Source organism: Diabrotica virgifera, chromosome 3, assembly GCF_917563875.1.
Source record: "Diabrotica virgifera virgifera chromosome 3, PGI_DIABVI_V3a".
NCBI lineage: Eukaryota > Metazoa > Arthropoda > Insecta > Coleoptera > Chrysomelidae > Diabrotica > Diabrotica virgifera.
In genome coordinates this window covers 179,261,584-179,286,361 of record NC_065445.1, presented here as the reverse complement: position 1 = coordinate 179,286,361, position 24,778 = coordinate 179,261,584, and the positions used below count along the sequence as shown (strand labels likewise).

Below are 24,778 nucleotides of genomic sequence, written 5' to 3'. Positions count from 1 at the left end.
TCAATCATTATCAAAGGTCATTGGAATGCCCAATCAGAGCAAACTATCCGCTGTCCTGCGCGTAGCACCAAAAATTAATGTTTATTTAAAAAATTTCCCGACGCCGTGGTAATTAATCGATTTTAATTTTGCAAATTAAAAGTGAAAGTTACAATATACTTCTATACGAGAAAAAAATTTCAACTTGCTATCTGCTTTATTTTCAGTCCTGTAGCATTTTGAAAAAATGAATTTTTTTGCGAAAGCTGGATTGCCAAATTTATTTTGCAAAATCTATTGAACCGATCTTAATGAAATTTACAGTATTATTTTACTGTATCGTACAATTTTTCTGAGTAAAATATGAAGGTCCTAAGTGTAGCATAAATGGTTGAAAAACGTAAAATGCCAATACTTGTTTTTGTATGTTTTTTTCGCAATTATTGCTATTTTGCAACAAGGGTGACTATTTTTTAAATTTTTAACCAATTCTATATTGTAGGAAGCTTAATTACGCAACTTTCATGTCAATACAACTTTTCTCGGAAATAAATACTTTTAAAGTTATAATCAATAAACGAGGAAAAAAATCGAATTTTTCCTTCATTTTTTGACATTTTAATTATTTAAACAATGTTCCGGAGCTTTTTGAGAGAGAGGATACCTTAAATATTATTATTTGAGTTATTTTCAAGCAATTTCTGCAAAAAAATTTGAGTCGCCTCTCAACGTCCAAATGTACTAATATTTTTACAGATGCGCCCTGGTCTATAAGTATATGTGATAAAATGCATCGTTTTCCCGATATTTAAGCTTGAATACTTACATTTGGGTACTCACCGAGAAACAAAATAGGTATACATTCAATCACCTCTAACTTACTTTGAATTAATAGTAAAAGATTTTTCAAGAAATTTATTCGATTATTTGTTAGCTTTAATTTTGAAAATAATCAGTTTTTTTGTAAAAAGTTATAGTTTTTGAGTTATTTATGAAAAGGCGCTTTAAAAGATGCATTTTTTCACGAAAAATTAAATTTTTTAATCTTTAATAACTCAAAAAAGCTTATTTTATTTTGATAACATAATATAACAAATTTTGCTTAGAATTTGTCCCACTATTGATTTGTGGGGTTATTTTTAATAAATAACCCCGCAATAAAATTTTCACCCCCGAGAAGGGGCGGCATCCACAACCAGGGTAAGAGCACAAGGTGGCAACATGTCACTTTTTTAAGATATCCTCTAGCGATTCACCAATTTTCATGAAAATCGATGGATGTTTAACTAAATCGGAGGTATTAGCTCATTAGTCCAGTCGAATTAGACGAATAACAGGCCTAACCTTGCATTAGGAGCTGCCACAAATTTTATTTTTATAATCTTTAGGGAGGGTCAATAGTAGTGTAAATTTTAAATCTCGACTGAATTCCACCATTGCGTTAGCCGCCATCTTGATTTTAAACGAGAACCGTTTATTCTCAATATCTCCGCCATTTTCAACTTTTCGACAAAAAGTATAACAACCAAAATTGTTGAAAATGTAATTTTCTATCATTTCTATTTTTACAATTTTTTCGTGCCATCGATATTTTCCGAGTAATAGCGGAAAATAGTGACAGTTATATATAAATAGAGCATAATTATTGAATTATCTCGTTTATTGGTAGTTTTACGACAAAAATGTTCTTATACAAGAATAGAGAGAATTGAATTCTACACAATTTTAGTTTCTTTCATTTTTTGCTAAAGTTAATATTTAAGGTAGTATGTATGCGATAATGGCGCAAGCGTAAGACCTGATTGATTTTGTTGCAATTGTTTTTGTTCAATATCTACGCCATTTTCAACTTTAATTGTTCCAAATATGATTTCCTACAATGTCTTTTTAACAATTTTTTTCATGCAGTTGATATTTTCCGAGTTAAGTGGGAAAATAGTAAAAAGTGGTAGGGGGGCATAATTACTGAATTGAATCTTTTTTCCGAGCTGCCCCAAATTTTATAATTCTATCCTTTAGGGGAGATCAATAGTAGTGTAAATTTAAAATCTCGACTGAATTCCGCGGTTGCATTAGCCGCCATATTGATTTTAAAGGAGAACCGTTGTTGCTTAATATCTCCGCCATTTTCAACTTTTCGACAAAAACGGTAGGAACATAATTGTTGGAAACGCAATTTCCTACAATTTCTTTTCTACAATTTTTTTATGCGATCAATATTCTCCGAGTTAAGGAGGAAAATAGTGGAAGCGGAGGGGAAGCATTATTATTGAATTGTCTCATTTATTATTTACTTTACGACATAATTGTACATAAATAAAAATAAAGATAATTATATTTTATACAATTTTTAAAACACCAACCAAATTAAGTACATAAAAGACATAAATAATAACTTATATGCATTAAGTTCATTTAATTTTATTAACTAGCGGGTTTTATTGGTTGAATTTGTCTGTCGATAATTAAGTTTCATGTCAGCTAACATATTTTAATATTTCAACAATTTTTTTTAATATTGGACCCCGTTGGGGGAATTTTTCCATTCCCCCTCCCTCTTAGATCCGCCACTGGTTCTCTCGAAAAATTGTAGTAAATTGTAATTGCAACAATTTCAGTCCTTACACTTTTTGTCGAAAAGTTGAAAATGGGGAAGATATTGAACAAAAACCATTGCTTTAAAATCAATCGGGTCTTACGCTCGCGCCTTTACCGCATACGTACTATCTTAAATATTGATTTTATCAAAAAAAATGAATGATATCAAAATTTTATGGGGAGTGGCTTTTTTTCGTAAAATTAATGATGAAAAAGTTTCCCATGTGTTTCCAACTCAAGTAGACACGCTGTATATATTTGGGTGTCACATACAGCAGCTTAAACTTATTAGTTCCTTTGTTTGTGTTTTATTATATTATGTTGTATGTTCAATTTTGCAATTTATAGTAATTTTGCAATATATTGGTTTTTGTTTTTTTACTTCACTTTTTTAACTTGTTTATGTTTTTTTTATTGACGATTTATCTAATTTTATAAAATTGTATTTGTTATTGTTATGTATATCTTTTTCGTGAATCTATGTTAAGCTTTGTCCATAAAATTGTATAATTTTCAGTGACAATAAAGTATATTTCTATCTATCTATCTATCTATAATTGTTCAAAATTTAATTCTCTTCATTTTTGTGTAGATTAAAATTTGTTGTAAAAGTAATAATAAACGAGATAATTCAATAAATTAATAATTATGCTTTAACTGTCACTGTTTTTCCCCATAACTAGGAAAATATGGACCGCACGAAAAAAATTATAAAAAACGAAATTATAGAAAATCGCATTTTCAACAATTTCAGTTTGTATATTTTTTGTCGAAAAGTTGAAAATGGCGGAGATATTGAGCAAAAACGGTTCTCGTTTAAAATCAAGATGGCGGTTAACGCAACAGTCAAATTCAGTCGAGATTTTAAATTTATAATACTATTGATCCCCCCTAAAGATCAGAAAAATAAAATTTGGGGCAGCTCCTAATCCTAGGTCAAATGGTATCCCGACTGGGCTACATACCCACCTTCAGTGAGTGCAATATTACACGAAACAGTATTTGCAGTGCGATATTACGTAACATTCGAAATAAACGAACCATATTGGTTGAATGGCAAAATAGAGGAGGAATTCAAATATAAAAGACAATTATTATACCAACAAACTTTAAGTTCCAAATTAGTTAATAGAAGACAAAATGAAATATAAAGAAAAACCAGCGGATGTGCAAAAACATTCTAAAAACATGAGCGAGTCCTGGGAAAGACACTACCAACAAATAATTATTTATATAGGAGGAACCAGAAACACAGAAAGCCGAAAATTGCTAAAAATCTTGAGAAAAGAAAAGACTAAAACATAGGAAGAGTGCTTCAAAGACATAGTAGAAGTTCAAGAACGTGGAAACCAATACCAAGATAGAATTGCAACAGTAGGCTTGCCAATTAATCTAGCTAGCCAAGCAGAACTTAAAATATAGAGGCGTGTCTTGACAGTGTCATGATTAAAGACATCTAAAAAACATGGAATGCATATTTCTATCGAACTAAATTCTGAAGGCACAAAGCTCAGTAGATGGAACGGGACGAATTTTGATATAGGGACTGTTGCTTCAATTGCAGTAGCCATATCACTCATTATCCCAATTTTGTTTTAGACTTTTCTTGCGAGTAGCTATTAGATCGCTTATATCTAGCCAAGTTAATTCTGATACTTTTAAGATCGCTATTTTAGCAAAAAAATCTGCTTCGGTGTTACCGAAAATACCACAGTGTTCCTTTACCCAGACAAAAGTTAAAGGCTTTGCTTTAGTTGGTTTTTTTTTTTAATTTTGGCAACAAGACTATAGTAGGGGAGGAAAGTATGCTAAATTTGCAGTCACTCGAGCGTTATGGGGACCTATTGGGTTGTGAAGATTAGGTCCGAAAACCAAAAAAAAAGGTAAGTTAAGTTTTCCATTTTAGTAGGGACTTTCCATTTTGTACTTTAATTTTCCATTTCCAACAATCGTTTTTTCCGATTATAGAGGCATCTATAATTCGAAAAAATGTCTCGAATAAAAGTTTCTTATTTTTACGTAACGAATCCAAATCTGCAATAAAAAATGGGGGGTCCTATTTAGGATTTTTAAGTAACCCCCACCCCACCTCCGTGGGGGGTCGTGTTTGATGTCATTCGATAGATTTTTCAAAAATATTGAATACGTGTATTTCTCAGTTTTTCGATCTGATGTTCATTTCGCGAAATATCGCGGGGTTCGTATTTAAAATTTTAAATTCACCAACCACTCTTCTTTGTGGGGGGAGGGTCATGGTTGGTATTATTCGATAGATTTTTGAAAAGCATTAAGCACGTAATTTTTAGTTTTTCGATCTGTCGTTCATTTAGCGAAATATTCGCTTTCTTCTTGTGAAATTTTGTAACTCACCCATTTCATTAAGCACCGCTCAAATCGTCAGATTTTTTAAATATACACTTAACTTAGCTTATCTTAATCTGATGATTTCGAGTTTTTCTAAGGAGAAATTTTTTTCGGGCCCCCCTTAACGAACTCCCTTTATTAAGAGCCAATATACGGTAGAGGTACATTTACAGGGTACAAGGTTTCTCCCTGTTGTTCTGAAACTATTTCCATGTGGCATTTTTATAACTAAGTATTTTCTATGGGAAATAAGCCACAATTTTACTAAAAAATGAATTTATTAACGTTTCGAAGCCCAAATCGGGTTTCGTTGTCAAAATACAAAATACTATTAAAATAAACAAAAATGTTGTTGCTAAATAAAAAAATTCTTCTAATAATTTATTTTTCGTACTTCCGGGCCTAAAGTGACAACTTCACTCCCTTGTGACAGGTACTAAAGTGTCACATTTAATCCCTCCGGGATTAAATATTGACGAAACTCCCGGAACGATTAAATCACAAACAAACGAATTTAAGGGATATTTTATTGAAAAATATAATTAATTAGAATGGTAATTAACGTTAATATTCAAATTAATGATGGCACTGTTTTCTGAATTTTTGATCACAAAATTTCGGTCAATTTTATTTTTGGTGTTTCTAATCGCAATTAGGAAGGAATCGCCCAAATCTCTCACATCGTCGATTTCTAAATCAACCAACTCTTTTCCACGACAAGCTCCCGCAACGCCCAAAATAAGTGCAACCTACAAAAAAATTGATTTCTCAAAATTTCTGAATATAAACAAATTTCCAAATTTACCTTAAGCATTAAATATTTATCATCCGGAGCCTCCCGTAAGAACTGATCTACCTGCTCAGACGTGAGAATTCTTGACTTCTTTGGCTTAAATCCCTCATTTCTTCTCTTCAAAAAAGCTAATAATTTTGGAAATTTACTTATATCAATATCTTCTCTAATGTTAATAACCGATTTCAGCATTGAGTAATGTGCCCAGAGAGTTGAGGCACAAACCGCTTTTGATTTATCATCGAAGTAGACTAACAGCGCATTTTCAGTAGGTTGTCTCACATTTTTTAAGCGGCACCACTTTTTAAAAGCATCGTACTGCTGCTCGTATAGTTTTCTAGATTTCGGTGGTAACAATTCTTCACCTACTTCGGCTGCTCTTTTATCAATATCAGATACACCTTCTTCACTCATGATACCAATAATTATCAATAACAATGTTTCTTTACAATGACACTAGTAATGACAATGTTTCTAAATTATAACTGTCACAACGCAATGTTACTATGGTAACTTATTTTAAAGACAGTTTATTAAATGAGTTGAAGAGAGAAAAAACTGATTGAAATTATTGAAATAATTAATAAAATCATACCGGAAGTACGAAAAGTATCGTATATACCTTGCGACTGAAGTACATTTAATCCTTCAGGTAAATTATGGCCCTCCCTGCGGTCGGGCCATAAACTTTACCTTCAGGATTAAATGTACTACTTCAGTCCCGCGGTATATAATGTACTATAATCTGAATCATTTTGTATATAAATGAGTTGCCGATATAAATGAGTCAGATTAAATAAATTATTAGAAATTTTTTTTACTTAGCAACAACATTTTTGTTTATTTTAATATGTAGTATTTTGTATTTTGACCACGGAACCCGATTTGGGCTTCGAAACGTTAATAAATTCATTTTTTAGTAAAATTGTGGCTTATTTCCCATAGAAAATACTTAAGGTTTCTCCCCATGTGATAATCTGACGCGCTCGAGTATCTGCAAAAATCCCCGCTTGGGCTCCCCTACCACTATTTTTGTATAATTTTTTAGGCCGGTATTTCCAACCGCACTTAGGCCAAAGTTTACTTTAAGCCTGAGCTTAAGCTTCGATGCCTGTATTCCCATTTCAATTTGAGGCTTAAGCGTAGGCTTAAGCCTCATAAGGAAATAATTTTAAGCTTGCGCGGGAGTTGGTTTAAGCCTTTGCTTAAAATTTGTTTTCTGGTTTTTTGAGGTTATTTCTATAGATTAATAATAATTATAGAGGTATTTTAAAAACCAACTTTTGCGTAAATGTAAAGTTATTACGGATTATTAACGAGTATTAAAATTCTTACTCCTTTTGGAAGGTGTGGGCACCTGAAAATTTTTTATTTGTACAATGCTTGGTATATTTATTTTACAAAAGTAAACTTATATTCCAATTTGACATTTTAAGGAATATATCCAATAAACAAAACTACAAAAACGGATCTGTTGCTTATGCAAAATACCAATAAAAAATATATTATTGTGTTTCAATTTATCAATCAAAGATAGAATAAAAATTTTAATTTTTTTAATATAACGCGGGCACATAAATTTGATACACCCTGTATATTGATTTGTAAATATTTATTAGAAGTTAGCTTTCAACGCAAAGTGGTTTCTCCTTAATGAATTTTTCCATGAAGAATATTAAAAACATTTTTGTAAATAAAAGTGAAGTGAAAGTTATTTAGGATTATTATTTTAAAGAGATTGTTTACGGGAGATGTAAAACCACAGGTAGATGTAATTATTAGTTCTTAGAAAATGAAGGTAAAGAAAGTTTGGAGTTTTAATCTCTTTTTGTTTAACCCGAGTATTTTGTAGAATTTCCCGAAAGTAATTTATTATGATGGTAGGAATATTTTTGAAAAGTATGAGTGGGTGTTCCGAATGAAAAAAAGAATGGGGAAGAAGAAATGTCTCTGATTTGGTTTGGCAATTTGGAATGGGAAGGAGAGAAGGTTGAATTTTCAGATAGTTTTGGAAAGAGGGATATTTGTGTCACCGGCAGCCGAGAGGAGCAGTCAAAAGTTTTCGTGAGTAGTCCAGAAGCAAGTACTAGTGATTGTGTTGATAGGGAGAGTAGCTGAAAAGTGGAAGGAGAGACAAATCAAATTGAGAAGAAATACCTCTTTGATTCTGTAAAGTCCAAGAGAGTAAGTTACAAGAATTTTCGTTATTAAAATTATTTGTGACACCAAGTGAAAAAGATACTTGGGTCTCAGGAGATTATTGTTGAGAGAAGGAGAGGAGAGAGTTTTGGAGTTTATTGAACGAGTGCTATCAAAAAGAGGCCTGGCTTGTGTTTGGTATCCTGCTGGATTGTTTGCTGAGAACGGAGAAGGCTTTGATTGGTAGCCTAACATAATCAACAAGGAGGAGCTGTTTGGGTCAAGAGGAGACATCATTGTGTGTGAATCAAAAAGGTCAGTCAATAACCTATGTGATAATTTTTTTTATAATCAGAAGTTAATTTTTTTACGTAAAAGCATATGAATTTAAGATTCCAACATTTCAAAAATTTAATAGGATATAAGTAATTTTGCGAATACCAAATTTGTTTGTTTAGCTGGGTTTATTAATGGTATCAAGAACAAAAAGATAAATATTTGTTTGAATTAGATTAATTTATATGATAAAAATTTACAGAATTTACAGAACATTGCTTTTGATAATAAAGGTAATTGTATGTTTTTATTTATGATTTTTCTATTTATTTCCTTTTCCTATTTTATTCCGATAAGGATCAACTAAGAGGTACTGAAACCACGAGAAAAGATAAGTATAACATAAGATAATTTAGAGATTTTTTTATATTATAAAAAGGCACCCTGAGATTCTTTCTTCATTTTTATATATGATTTGCGTTAATTAAATAATTGATCAAGTAAATAATAATTAATATAAAAGTAATAGAAAGCAAATGATAACAATATACAGAGAAAATATAGACAATATATTATGTATAGTCCGTCTAGAAAGTATCCGGAAAAAAGAAAGCAGAATTATAATTTTACGGTATTTATTTTTATTACTTGAAATATAAAATTTCAACAAATCATTCATCTCATTTACTTATACAACCTCCATTTAAATCTAAACACTTAACTAAACGTCCAGGTATACCCGAAACTAGGTCAAGGCCATAATTTTCGGTAATGGTGTTCCAGGCCTGTAAAACTGACAGAATCAAACCTTCTTTATCTCGTGGCGCTGCTAGTTCCACTTCAATCTCCACCAGTCCCCATATGTTTTCAATGGGGCTAAGATCTGGAGATGCTGCTGGCACCAGAATTGTTGCCAATTCGTGTTCTTGCATCCAAGCTTGAGTATAAGTAGAAGTATGGCATCTTGCATTATCTTGCTGAAAACGCCACCCCTATGGATATAAAACATGAGCCGTTTCTATGAGCCGCACTATCAACAGTACCATTCCCTATACAGAGAGATGTAGCACAACGCTGAGATATTGTTCCCCATCCATGATTTTAGTGGGAAATTTGGAAATTTGAACGTTAACATTTTCTCTTGATAGGACTTTTAGATGATTTGCACCAAGCTGTACACAACTTTCATCAGATATAAAAACGTTATTAAAATTATCTTCTCGAAAACGTTGACAAAAATCTATTCGTTGCCTTTGCAGAGGTGTCATTGTAGGGATATTTTTTTGATTCCTTGATATGTAGCCTTGCTTTTTCAGTGACATGCGGACAGTTTCTGGGCACACTTTTATTCTTCGTTGATTTCCAAATCTGTTCGCTAATTTTCGAAACCCTAGGCGCGGATTTTGTCGTTCTAAAGCCACTAAAGCATTTAAATTGTTTCCGCGAATCTTACGCGGTCTATCCTAAACTGGTCTGTGTCTCATATCTATGCCATTTTTTATCCTCTTTATTGTCTCATACACTGCACTTTTTCCGAGTTCAGTCAATTGCACTAATTTTTAACGTTTCGGACACCCTTTCTATACAAATATTCCACCAATTTTCTTTTTTCTACTTGCGACATTATTTCACAAATCGTCTGTTTACAAACAACAATATTTGACAGATGGTGTTGTCATGCGATTTTGTCCATAACCTACTATCGGCACAACCTACTTGATGACGTTTGTCATAAAATGTTACAAAAAGGAAATCTATTAAAATTAGGATAAATCTAAAATTCCCGATATTTTCTAGACGGACTATAATAACACATGTATCATGTACACAAAATTATGTGAAGTAAATGACACAGCTACAGATGACAAGATAAAATTAAATATCAACAGTAGTGGTTTTTACCTCAGAAGTTAGTTCTGGCATTTTGACGTATTCAGAGGTAGCAAACCAATTAATTTTACAGTTGAGGACCAGTTTCTTATTTTTTTTTACGGATACGTGAAGAGACCGAAATATCCGAGAATCAATTTGTCTTTATGCAGGACAGATCAACAACAGATGCAATTTTCATTATAAGGTAGTTGTTGGAAAAATACAGGAGTAAAGAAACAAACGCTCAAATGGTATTCATTGATCTTGAGGAAGCATATGATAGAGTTCCTCGAGAGATTCTATGGTGGGCACTCAATGAGAAGGGAGTCCCTTGTGAATATGTAAAGATATTGAGGGATATGTATGAGGTAGTAACGACTAGTATTAGGACAGGTGTGGGAGAGACTGATAAATTTCATGTGAAAGTAGGATTGCACCAAGGCTAGGTAATTAGTGCGTATTATATTCCCATTAGTTTTGGTCGAGATAACAGCGAAACTACAGGGTAACATTTCATGGTGCTTAATGTATGCTAATGATGTCGTGTTAGTAGGAAATAGTGAAATAGACTTAGAACAAAAACTGGAACAGTGGGGACAAGCTCTGGAGGAAAAAGGTTTAAAACTTAATAGTACAAAAACAGAGTATTTGGAATGTTCATTTAAAGATGGAGTTACTACAAATAAAATGGTATCTCTGGATGGTGAACTGATTGTAAAAAGCAATAGTTTTAAGTATATGGGATCGGTATTACAGAGTAATGGAGAAATATATGGAGATGCATGCAGTAGAATTAGGGCTGAATGAATGAAGTGGAAGGAAGGAGTGGTGTGTTGTGTGACAGAAAAATTCCAATAAAGTTGAAGGGAAAATTCTATAAAACAGCCATAAGACCGGGTATGATGTACGGAACTTAATGTTGGGCAATGAAAAAGAAAGAGGAACAATGAATGCATGTGGCGGAAATGAGAATGATTAGATGGACAAGTGGAGTGTGAAAAAAACGATAAAATTAAAAATAAGTATATTGGGGGAAGTATAGGTGTGGCACCAATTGATGCCAAAATGAGAGAGCATAGGTTGTGATGGTTTGGTCATGTTCAACGTCGAAAAAACACCTAATACGAAGAACTGCTGAAGTGCAGATTCCTGGAAGGAGTAGGAAAGGAAGACCAAAGGAGACGTGGAGGGACACGATTAGGCAGGACATGGTAAAGGGGATTAATATTGATATGACCCAAGATATAATTGTGTGGAGAAATACAATTAGGGAAGCCGACCCCGCATAGGGATAAGGCAAAGAGAATGATGATGAGTTGAGGACCAGTTTAGTTAAGGAAATGATGGAAATACGGCACCCAGTTTCAGCTTCTCCATAACTTTTGACACAAGCTTAGCTAAGCAAAAGCTTAAGTAGCTGTTGAAATACCGGCCCTTAAGAAATATATCCAATAAACAAAATTACAAAGACGTACCTTCTATTGCTTAAGCAAAATAACAATAAAATATATAACCAGAGAAAATATAGACAAATATTGAATAGAAAATATAGACAATATACTAACAACACATGTACCCTGTACACAAATTAAGTGAAGTAAAAATAAGACAGATACGGATGACAAGATAAAATGTCAACAGTAGTGGTTTTTACCTCAGAACTGTTAGTTCTGGCATTTTGACGTATTCAGATAGAATTCTATTTTAGTGACGTCACGTTGCCTAGCAACCGTTGATTCTTCTATTGTGAAATTCGAATTTGTGACGTCAGCAAAATAGAATTCTATTTGGCGTGCTCTCACCCTATAGTTAAGGAAATGATCGAAATACGGCACCCAGCTTAAGCTTCTCCTTAACTTTTGACACAGGCTTAGCTAAGCAAAAGCTTAAGTAGCTGTTGAAATACCGGTCCTTAAGTTTTTCTAAAGCTAATAACTTATTATAACTTCTTATTGGTTATTGGCAATCATCATGGCTATTCTGATCTTAGATGCTGCTGCTTTGAATAGGTCGATTGATGTGCATCCGTACCATTACCTCAAATTACGCAACCATGAGATTTTTCTCCTTTCTACACTTCTCTTGCCCTGGGTTTGTCCTTGAATTAATTGAAGTATGTTGTATCTCTTATTATGCATAACATGCCCCAGGTATTGCAGCTTTCGTGTCTTGGTTGTTTGTAGGGATAATTAGGAGAATTATAACTTAGGGGTGAGAACTTTTTTTTGTCGACAATCCATTCAACAGCTTGATACGTTGCAAGCATTTCTGCAGGTTATATGGAGCACCGTTTGTCTAACGTTAAAATTAGGGATTGTTATATAATTATTAATATATTTATTATTATAAATTGTTATAAGACTAAATAAATTATAAAAAAGCCAAATTTAAAATAGGTTGCTTATATTTGGTGTTTTTTGTAAACATTTTAAAATGTTTTACGTTTTTGTGTTACAAATTTTTACGTGGTACAACATCCCATTTTAGACTTTTCATTATACCTACTCATTTCATTCCTCCTAACTAGCTCCTCATTGAGGATCTTGTAACATTCCAGATGTTTCTTTTTCTTACATATATCTAAAGCAGAACATTTCCACGCTTTTGAAAAGTATTCAATATTTGCATTATTTTTTATTAATAACTTAACAATATCGACCAAATTTTTATCGCAAGCTAACATTAGAGCTGTACAATCGTCAGCATTTTTGGCATTAGTATCCACTTTTCTCTCAAGTAAATATTTTACAATATCAATACTTTTACCGGTTACAGCAAGATGAAGAACACCCATTTTCCTTTTATTGATTTTGTGAATGTCAGCTACATCCGCCAATACTTTAAACACTTTAGTAAAGTTGTTCCTACATGCTATCATCAAAGCTGTCTCTCCTTCATTGTTAGTAATATTAATTTCTACTTTATGCTTTAGTAAAAGTGTTACAACTTTTTTATTATTACTTTTGACTGCATGGTGTAAAGCAGTCCAACCATTTTGGTCGATATTTTGAATATTAGCATCATTATTTATCAAAATTTTTACCAATGCTACCTGTCTTTTGGCAGCATCCATTAAAGGTGATATGTTATACTCTCTGATTGTATTTACGTCTGCATTCCAGTTTATCAATAATTTAAGAAGTTTTTTATTCTTCTTTATTACAGCTAAGTGTAAGGGTGACAATCCTTTTTTATTGGAATGATTTATGTTGGCACCATGTCGATAAAGAATGGTCATTATTTTCTTACACCTATTTAACACACTTATACTGAATGGAGAATTTCCATTTTTGGTATCAGCACAATCTATTTCCATATCTTCTAATTTTATAAGTATATTTGCAGCTGCTATGTTTTGTGCTTGCACAGCACAATATAAAGCGTTCTGGCCATTTTTATTTTTATTGTTTATCATTTGAGGTGAGCTATCTAAAATCTGTTGCAAGATGGTAGTATCTGCCTGTCCAGCTGCCAAATGTATTGCAGTATTTTTTTCCTTATCTTCTCCAAACATATGTGCGGGAAAAACACTTATCAATTCTTTAACACATTCTGTTTGTCCATATTTTATTGCTAAGTGTAGTAAACTCATCTTGGTATAATAATCTTTTATCTAAAAAATAAAGAAATAGTTAGTAGATAATAAACCAGTAATAAAGACGGGTTCTTAATAACAATTTTGAAAAAATAATAGCCTTTTTTATTTTAAAATTGAAGCCTTAAAGAATCGATTGAGATTTGCTATATACGCCAGTCAATTGAGCAAGAACGGGATATTATCTCCGATTTAATGAGATGAATTACCTCCGAGATTTTAATGAAATTTTGGGAATAATCTCACGACACGAAAAGTAGTGAAATTATGTTAAAGTGTCACGAGGGCAACAAGTCGATAATAATTTTAGAGGTCGAGTGTAATTCTCTGAGAGTATTTCATGAATAAAACTGTTTTTTAAATCATTTTAACTAATATTTTATTGATATATTCGCCTAAATATTTGCTAAACCTGTTCCTGGTGTTCTCTTTGACACCTAAAATATGATATTTATTAATTAATAATTACATCATTAATATTTTTTGTATTTTGACAACGGCATCCGATTTGAACGTCGAAACGTTAATAAAATCATTTTTTTTTTGTAAAATTGTGGCTTATTTCCCATCAAAACTAGTAATTATAAAAATGCCACAAGAAAATAGCTTAAGAACAACACCTAAAATGCGAATTGTCATTAATGTCACTGAATGTTAATCTTTTCGTAGCAACCAAGGGCATCTAACGTAATACTTGTCGACGGGATATATCAGTAGTAATTGCACAAGAGCTCTGAAATTATTGAATTTTTCCCGAGTGACACTTTGACAGTTTTAATTTCACGAGCCGAAGGCGAGTGAAATTATGTTAAAGTGTCACGAGAGCAAAAATTCTATATTAATTTCAGAGGTCGAGTGCAATTTGTTGCGATTATTTCATGAATAAAACTGTTCAAAACCAAAATTTTATTGTAATTTATTTATGTAAGTACCATTAAACACACAGTTGTTATAAATATTTGACGGTTGAAAGTCATCACTTTTATCATTTTTAAAACATTAATTGTCATTAGTTAATTGTTCCTTGGGTGTTCCTGGTCCATCTGCAGGTAGGAAGATATACATTTTGTGTTGGAATGCACGGTTATTTTTATGAGTTGCTGTTTCGCAACTCCTTCCTTCGCCAATTTTGAAACAGCCGTCGCACGTAAAGAATGATTGGTAATTTTAACTGACATAATTAAATAAACAAAGCTGTTGTTAGTATGTGGTTGTCAAATTCAACAATTACAAACATGACTGTGCAATTTTCGATTTCTACTATGCAATTATCAGTAGTAATTGCACAAGAGCTCTAAAATTACCGAATTTTTCCCGAGTGATACTTTGACAGTTTTAATTTATGTCAAATTATGTCAAAGTGTCACGAGGGTAACAATTCGATAATAATTTTAGAGATCGAGTGCAATTTGCTGCGATTATTTCATGAATAAAACTGTTCAAAACCAAAATTTTATTGTAATTTATTTATGTAAGTACAAATTAGTACAATTAAACACACAGTTGTTATAAATATTTGACGGTTGAAAGTCATCACTTATATAACTTTTAAAACATTAATAATTGTCATTAATGTCACTGAATGTATTTTTTAGTAGCAACGAAGGGCATCTGACGTAATATACTTGACGACGGGATATTATCAAAAATTATCACTTTAATTTTTATTTCTGTAGTTTCTATTGGTCAGAATCTACTATGAATGAAATAATCGCTGTAATCAAGCGATAATTGTCGAGTAGACACATGGGTGAGTGTAATTTTCAGTAGTAATAATTGCACAAGAGCTCTAAAATTATTGAATTTTTCCCGAGTGACACTTTGACAGTTTTCATTTCACGAGCCGAAGGCGAGTGAAATTATGTCGAAAGTGTCACGAGGGCAAAAATTCTATATTAATTTTAGAGATCGATTGCAATTTGTTGCGATTATTTTATGAATAAAACTGTTAAAAACCAAAATTATATTGTAATTTATTTATGTAAGTACAAAATTAGTACAATTAAACACACAGTTGTTATAAATATTTCACGGTTGAGTCATCACTTTTATAATTTTTAAAACATTAATTGTCGTTAATGTCACTGAATGTATTTTTTCGTAGCAACGAAGGGCATCTGACGTAATATACTTGACGACGGGAAATTATCAAAAATTATCGATTTAATTTAGATTTATGTAGCTTTCTATTGGTCAGAATCTCCTATGAATGAAATAATCGCTGTAATTTTTATTTCTGTAACTATCTATTGGTCAAAATCTCTATCAACGAAATAATCTTACAAATCTTCCCTCCATGTTAACTTGAAAATGATAAGAGATACAGTCATGAAATTTAAAAACAGTTTTTATCAAAAAAAAACTCTACATTTTTGTACGGTGTCTTCTGTTCTCCTATCATTTTTGAGTTACCTACATGGAGAAAAATAAATATTTTTAAGGGGATGGGTACTTTCGGCTTCAACGCTATTTATATGGGGTTCATTTTTTTTTCGAATCCTGAGAAAATTAATAGGTATTTTTGAAAAATTTAAACGCAGAATGAAAGATTACGTTATTTCCGAGGGCCAAAAGTCCCTGAAAACTCCTATAATGTTTATTTTAATAAGTTACAGGGGTGAAAGCTAAGAAAATTTAGAGTTATTTTTAATTTCAAATACCTCGTTCAAAAGAAACTTTTTATTCATTCTAAGGGACTTTCGGCCCTCGGTATAAAGTAATCTTTCATTCTGCGTTTGAATTTTTCAAAAATATTTATTAGTTTTCTAATGATTCGAATTACATTTAAAATACATTGAAAATTTTGACAGGCGTCAAAATTTTGCATTTTGTTCCTTTCATCTTAAGAATATTTAAAAATGCGCTCTATAATTTGATATTTTTTTTCAAAAACCATTCATTTTAAACCCGTCCAACTTTTTGAACAGAGAAATAACACTATAATAAAAGGTATTATAGAAGGAAAATAATGCATTTAAATACTGTTGGATGAGGGGTTAAATATGCGTCTTATTTTTTCTTAAAATACATTAGTCATTCAATTTTTTCAATCGGCATTTAATATTGCTCATTTTAAAGGTCTTTTCAGGCACTACAAAAGGTATTGGTAGCATTATACACCTAAACCATGACCATGAAAATGGCCAATTTTCAACCACAATTAACTCAAAAAGTATTTCGAGTTTTCAAAAAAAATTATATAGGCCATCAAATAAAGCATTTTGGCTCGCAATTCTTTCGACCAGCATGGATTTACTTGAAATTTTCACAGAAGGTAGGGAATGGTCCAAGGATCATTTTCGATATCATGCTGCTGTACGCTAAAACCTTGGGGGTGGTTGCCACCCCATCTCGGGGGTGGGAATTTTTTATTACATTTTAACCATGCAGTTTGATGTAGAAAGTAATTCTAAGAAAAAAATGTTTTTCACATTTTCTTCGTAAAACTAATTTTTCGAGTTATTCGCGCTTGAAAATAACAGTTTTTTGACGAAAAAATCGACTTTTTTAGAGGGTTTTTTGAGAATAACTCGAAAAATATGCATTTAATCAAAAAACTGTACATGTTAAAGCTTGTATCTTTTAGTAACATAAACCAATGTTTTTACGACCAATTCAAACCGAGATACGGCATGTTAAAGGTTAGCTTTTTTCGTCAAATACATAATTTGAAATATTCAAAGCAAAATAACTGGAAAACTTTGCATTTTTTGAGGAAAACTTAAATAATCTTTTTTTAAGTATACAATTGGTGCTTTCAAAAAAATAATAAAAAGTTTCTAGCATAAAAATTGAGCGACTTATGTTAAAAAAAATTCGGTACCTGCTTTTCTTTACGAAAAAAATCAGTGAAAACAGCCCCCTAACTACCCTCTTAAATAAAAATTGATTTTCACCTTTATGTAATTCTTTTTATATTTGTATTATCAATACTCCCAAGGAGTTTGACCTATTTAAAAGGCCTAATTTTAGAAAAATTGGAGTTTAAAAAAAATTGATTTTTGTAATTTCGTATTTTTCCCCATTTTCTTCAAAATATCTCCGAAAATACTGGAGATACGAAATAATAATAAATTGTAGCTGTTTTAATAACTAAAATTTCCCTTTACATAGATTTTCATTACAGTGAATAGTTAGCAAGATATAGCTGTTTAAAACCCCTCTTTACGAGCAAACACTCCCTTATTCGTCCATTAATCACGTGATGTTTTTTTTTTGGCATTTTTTAACCTACCCTCGCCCTTGGTGATACATGGTGAGGTTTAAGACCTCATTATGTATATTACGTGTTATCAAGTATATTCAAATGGGAAATAAGCCACAATTTTACCTAAAAATGATTTTATTAACGTTTCGACGCCCAAGTCGGGTGTCGTTGTCAAAATACAAAATAATACTAAATAAACAAAAATGTTGTTGCTTAGTAAAAAATTCTTCTAATAATTTATTTAATCTGACTCATTTATATCGGCAATTCAGACACGTATTATACATTTTAAAGTAGACGACTTTAAAATGATATTGCCAATATTGATGAGTTGCGTTCCTGGGACGACTAAAAGATAGTTCATTCGATTACATGAAATCAATCCCAACTTAAGAATATCCGCCACAAAAAATCATAGCATGTGATCTGTCTTTAAAAAGACAACCAAATGCAACGGTGGCACTGAAATTCTCGCGTTAGAGATTCCATAGTAAATCACGAGGGAAAACCAGGAAAAACCTCGTGATACTATCCCGACATCGTAAGTATTTGGGTTTACATTTAGTTTACTCTCAAAACTAATACCGAATTCTGACTTGATATTTTAAATTTTAAATAATACTAAAATAATCAATGTACTAACTCGATATGTTACTGATTTACTAATTGTGGTATTTTCTTTCTATTGACTTCCTTCTTTAATATGGGTAACCACATCCTACTGCATTCTACCGAGGAATTTGCGACACAATTGGTTTCATTTAGCATAATTAGAGCCGCTTCTTTGATTTTTCTCTTTTTACTATCTGCTTCTTTTAGGACTATACTTGAATCTCTCCACTGAACTCTATGTTCATTATCCCATGCGTGTTGACATATTTGAGATCTATCAAATTCTCTATTTTTTATATAAGACTGATGTTCATTTACTCTAACGTCTAATGGTCTTGACGTCTCACCTATATAAAATTGTTCGCATTCACAAGGTATTTTATAAATACAATTCTTTGTTCTTTGAATATACTTGATTATAAAAATGCCACAAGAAAATAGCTTCAGAACAACATTATATTACGTGTATTGTGACATTTCGTGATTTTTTATGGACCCCTCCCCCCACTTTCGAGCCTCATGTGATTAATGGACAGCCCCTTACGGAACTTAATTTACACGGTCTTATAGCTCTTCAAAAATCCTACAAAACCATTTTTGAAAAATCGTTTTATCGCCAAAAATGAAGGAGCTATGTATATAAAAGGAATTTTTTTTCGAAAAATACGAATAGTCAGTCCCCTTATAGAGCATTTTCAATTGTATATAATACCACAGAACCGGTTCGTATACTGGAAGATGACTAAAAAACTATTTATATTTGTATTTTTACATATTTGTAAATTCGTATATTTGTGTAAATAAATGTTTTTGTAATTCTTTAATTTGTAGAAAGGATGTCTTCAATTTCTTAAGAAATAAAATAATACACCATCATGGTTCACAACTTTATTCTCACCTCATGTCTTACAGTCTTCTTCTATCATCTGTCAGCTGTCATTACCCCTTGACAACCTGACAGAACATCAAATTTAAATTTAAAAAAAGGCGGTAACGATAAGAAGCCTACAACTCGGCCAACCGACAACAAGAGCGCCCTCGCTCTTCCATATACAAAAATACAACTATTTGGAAGTACATAAACATGACAAAAATCATAACATTCATAAATATTTGTCATAACATGCCATCTGTCATAAACTGTTATCGATAGTACATAAACATGACAAAAATCATAACATTCCTAAATATTTGTCATAACATGTCATCTGTCATGAACAAAAATATAACTACACTGAAAGTGAAAGTACATAAACATGACAAAAATCATAACATTCATATATATTTGTCAAACATTATTTCTAATAAACATAAATTATCATAAGCACCTTTCAGGAATTATTCCTCATAAATGTAATTCATCATAAGTTCTTAAACGTCCTATACATAATGGGTAATTATAGATATTAATTGTTTTGCACAAATATAAGTTGTAGTTGCTAAACATAAAGTAAGTAATTTAGTGTGAATAAAATAAGAATCATAATATAAAAGGTTAAAATACTTAAATAAAATCTAAGACAAGGCAAATGGATAAAACCCTTATAGAACTATTAAGTCATACAGGAAGACTTAGTTTAGTGTGATGATTTCATCAGTAATCTGAGATGATCAGCATCAAATACACCTTCGAATGGTTTCTGAGTCACCTGAAAACCCTCAACATCAGAAATTAGATATCTGTCATTAGGTAATATTTTCTTAATAATATAAGGTCCCTTAAATTTAGGTAATAGTTTCTTATTTACACCAGGTGTAACATCAACATTAGGTGTCATGACATAATCACCAATATTATAAATTGAAGCTTGTTTATGTCTTGAATCGTAGTACAGCTTATTGACTTCTTGGAATTTCTCTATCTTGTCACATGCATTATGTCGTAGTTCGTTAATATCAGATTTGTCTTTGTTAATGGATGACAGAAAATACTTTAAATGATCTTTGACATTACCTACTTGGTTCATTCCAAACAATAGTTTAGAAGGTGTTTGGCCTGTACTTCGATTAACAGTATTGTTGACGGCAAATTCAACTTCATTAAGTACTTGATCCCAACATTCTGGGCCCTTGGTTAGTTTCGCTATCATTGGTATAATGAACCGGTTGAACCTTTCAATCTGTCCATTGGCTCTTGGTACGCCGGTAGCTACAAGAACATGCTGTATTCCATTATCGGTTAAAAATTCAGTGAATTGTTTGGACGTAAATGCTGAGCCCGATCGGTGACTATTTTTAAAGGTTTACTGTAAGTAAAGAAGTATGAGTTTAAATACTTAATAACCTCATTACAATTAGTTGACTTGCAAGCATACAATTTCAAGAATTTAGTAAAGCCATCTACAATTGCAAAAATATGTTTATAACCAGTTCCTTTAGATTTTTCAAGAGGTCCACAATGATCCAAATGTAAAATATTAAATGGTTTGTCTCCCTTTGGTATGCTGTGTAAAAATCCTTCCCTTTTACCACTGTTAGGAGCAAATACAATGCACTTCAAACAATTTGTAATATAAGTTCTTACCTTTTGTCTCATATTAGGAAACCAGTACGATTCTTTTTTTACGCTGAAACAATCTTAAATGAAGTCTTGGAAAACGCAAAAGAGGGAATACTCATTAATGGTATGCTTATGAACAATATCAGATACGCAGATGACACCTTGTTGCTGACTGGATCAATTGAACATCTTCAAGCGTTATTGAATCGAATGGTGGCATTCTGCGCGATATATGGACTCAAACTCAACGCAAGAAAAACAAAGTTTATGGTTATTAGTAAACAGGCAGCCGTAAATAATAATAACTATAACGTAACAATCGGTAATGACTCAATTGAACGAGTAAGTAATCTTGTATATCTGGGTACTCATATTAATGAAAGCTGGAACCCTAGTACAGAAATAAAAAGTAGAATTGCCAAAGCAAGAACAAGTTTTATGAAATTTAAGAAAATCCTGTGCAGTCATGATCTAAATTTGGAACTTCGCATAAGAATGGTCCGATGTTATATATTCCCAGTACTACTTTACGGGGTTGAAGCATGGACACTGACAGAATCGCTTTTGAAAAACCTAGAAGCATTTGAAATGTGGGTCTACCGCCGAATTCTGAAGATCAGTTGGGTAGAAAGAGTCACAAACGAAAGGGTTTTGCAACGTTTGAATAAAAGTTGCGAAGTAGTGAACACGGTTAAAAGGCGCAAATTGGAATACTTTGGTCATATAATGCGTCACCCAGAAAAATATGACATACTTCACCTTGTCATGCAAGGTAAAATAATGGGAAAAAGAAGTGTGGGCCGCCGTACAACTTCTTGGCTTAAAAACCTACGCCAATGGTTTGGGAAAACTAGCACTGAACTATTTCGTGCGGCTGTAAATAAGACAATGATTGTTAATATGCTGCACAACATGAGAGCCAACGATCGACAAGCGGTCTCGGCACCTTAAGAAGAAGAAGACGATTCTTTTATGGCTTCACAACATTTACCTAAGCCCACATGTCCTAATTCATCATGGCAACTCCGAATCACATTGTTTTCCATTGATTCAGGTACATAAAATAGTAGTAAATTATTACTTTTTCTATAAAGTATGTCATTATTTAATTCAAACAACTTATGCTCACTGGATTGTAATGTCTCCTTTAATTTACATATAATATCATCTTGCCCTTGTTTAATAGCTAAATTATGTTCAAAAGTGTTTTCCTCAATTATTAAAATACTTCCAAAGCACCTACTTAAAGCATCAACATGCTTCATGCTTGTTCCACTTCTGTGTTCTATAGTATAATCAAAATTATCAAGAACGAGACTCCATCTCATAATTTTAGGGCTAACATCCTTCTTCTGTAAAGCTGTTGTTACACTATTACAGTCTGTCAGTATCTTAAATTTAATTCCATATAAGTATACTCTAAATCGGTTAAGTGTGTTGATAACGGCTTTTAGTTCCAAAATAAAACTATGCTGTTTAGATTCTGCTTGAGTAGTTCTCTGACTGTAAAAGAACACTGGATGAAATTTTTGGTCTGCTTGTTTTTGGAGTAATATCCCACCATAACCACTAGAGCTGGCATCACAATGGATTTGGGTTTCAGCTGTAGGAGAATAGAGAGCTAAAACAGGTTTGGACACTAAAATTTGTTTTAAACTATGAAAACTTTTCATTTGTTCTCTTCCAAATTCAAATGAAACATTCTTTTTTAATAAATCATAAAGTGGTCCAGCAATTATTGAAAAGTTGGGAACAAATTTTCTAAAATATGAAGTAAGGCCTATGAAACTGTGTAACTGTTTAACATTTCGTGGTACTGGGTACTCTTTAATTGCACTAATATGTCGATCACTTGGTCTTATCTCATCACCATTAATTATGTAGCCTAAATGATTTATTTTAGTCATTAAAAAGGAGCATTTGTCAAGACGGAGATTCAATTTGTTTTGAACCAATAAGCAAAATATCTCTTTTAGAATGTCTAAGTTCTCTTCAACAGTTTTTGTTGCTATTAATAAATCATCAATATAAATTAGTAATTTGTTATGTTCCATCAAGTCCTTGAATATAGTATGAATGTATCGCATAAAAACAGATGGTGAATTGCGCAAACCAAATGGCATTTTCAAAAATTCATATTGAGCACTGGGAGTTACAAATGATGTGTATTTAATTGAAGATTCCTCTACATTAACATGATAAAAAGCACTTTTGAGATCCAAAGTTGAAAAATAATGTTTATCTTTAAGTTGACAAAGTTGATCTTCAATTAGTGGGATTGGAAAATTATCCCGTAAAGTGATTTTGTTTAATGAACGATAGTCTACACATAGTCTGAAGTCATTAGTTTTCTTTTTAATTAAAACTATTGGTGAACTATACTCTGAATTACTCTTACGAACAATATCCTTATCTAACAAGTCATTAATTAATTCTTGTACAGCATTTTTTTCAGCATATGATAACCTACGAGGTTTATAATAAAAAGGAACATGATTTGGATCTACAACAATTTTCATTTCACATTTAGTCATAGGTTCATTAGGTCTTTCTGGATTTACATAATCAGTCATAAAAATATCAACTAACTTTTGTCGATCTAAATTATTTAAATTAGGATTGATATCAATATTAATTTCATTTTTATCTACATAGTCAATATGTAAAATATCATTGTCAATATTTGTATTTTCAATATCTTTAGAAGAAATCTCTACTTTATTACCTGAAAAAGATATGGTAAGTTTGTCGTTCTGCATAAAATCTCTACCTAACAGACATTTATATGGTATGGTTTCATTTGGTACAACATAAATGAGTAAATCAATAAGTATGTCATTAACTTTCATTTTAAACAACACAGAACCCAAAATTTCTAGTTTACTTTGGTTAATACCCTGGAAAGTTTTCTCAGGAATATCAGAAAATTCAAAATTGAAAGATTTTACAGTATCTAAAGTTATTAAGGATATAGCACTACCTGAATCTACAATAGAATCAATATAAATAGAAATTTTGTCCTTCAAAAGACAAATTGGTAACATATACCCACTTGCATTATGCTGTTCCACAAATAGCGCAGTGTTACTTTCTACTTTGACCTTGGGTGGATTCATCCTGAACTCATTCTTGGGGCAATTATTTCTTTGGTGATCCATTGCTCCACACGTATAACACGAACCCTTTTGTCTAGCTGGTTGAGTACATTGAACTGCGGAATGTGCAATCACATTACAGTTGAAACATCTAATAGCTTTGCTTCTAGTAGCTGGATTATTTTTAAAAGTAGTTATTCTTGGCAAGTCGTATTTTGAATGTTCACGTTTTGTATTATAGTTTTCCTTTGCATTAGGTTTCTCTCTTCTATCGCTTATTCTACATTTTCGAGCACTAACAATTCTTTCATAACTCACAATGTCTTGATACAGGGTGTCTTCATCACAATGCTCTTTTGACATAATAAAATTACTTAATTCCTTACTCCACAAACCAATGGCAATTTGTTCTTTTGTTTCTTCAAATGGCAGTTCGAGTGATTTGCATAGAGAAACTTTCATATGGAAATAAATGGAAACATTCTCATTTTGATTTTGAGTACACTCTTGCATCTTTCTCCATAAATCTGTTTTATTTTGTGAAAACAGAAACGTTTTCCGGAAAGCTGTTTTGAATTTGGACCAATCTGTGATTTCTTCATTTCGGCCTATAAACCAGAACTTTGCAGCACCTTCGAGATTGCTTTTGGCTGTTTGGTATATAAATGCATCTGGCCAATTGTGTAGTACCGCTGTAGACTCAATTTGCTTTAACCATACTGCTGCTTGGCTGGAATCACCTTCACCA

The 24,778-nt window shown here is 31.9% G+C and overlaps 1 protein-coding gene across 1 annotated transcript in view; it reads right to left on the bottom strand.

The window, feature by feature from the left end:
• Positions 1–12,407: 12,407 nt before the first annotated feature.
• Positions 12,408–24,778, bottom strand: part of LOC126882247 (uncharacterized) — a 46,122-nt gene continuing 33,751 nt past the window's right edge. The window contains exon 3 of the mRNA XM_050647072.1: positions 12,408–13,634. Coding sequence (XP_050503029.1) covers positions 12,483–13,634 — 1,152 coding nt within the window. The 3' untranslated portion in view covers positions 12,408–12,482. The remainder of the gene's footprint in view (positions 13,635–24,778) is intronic.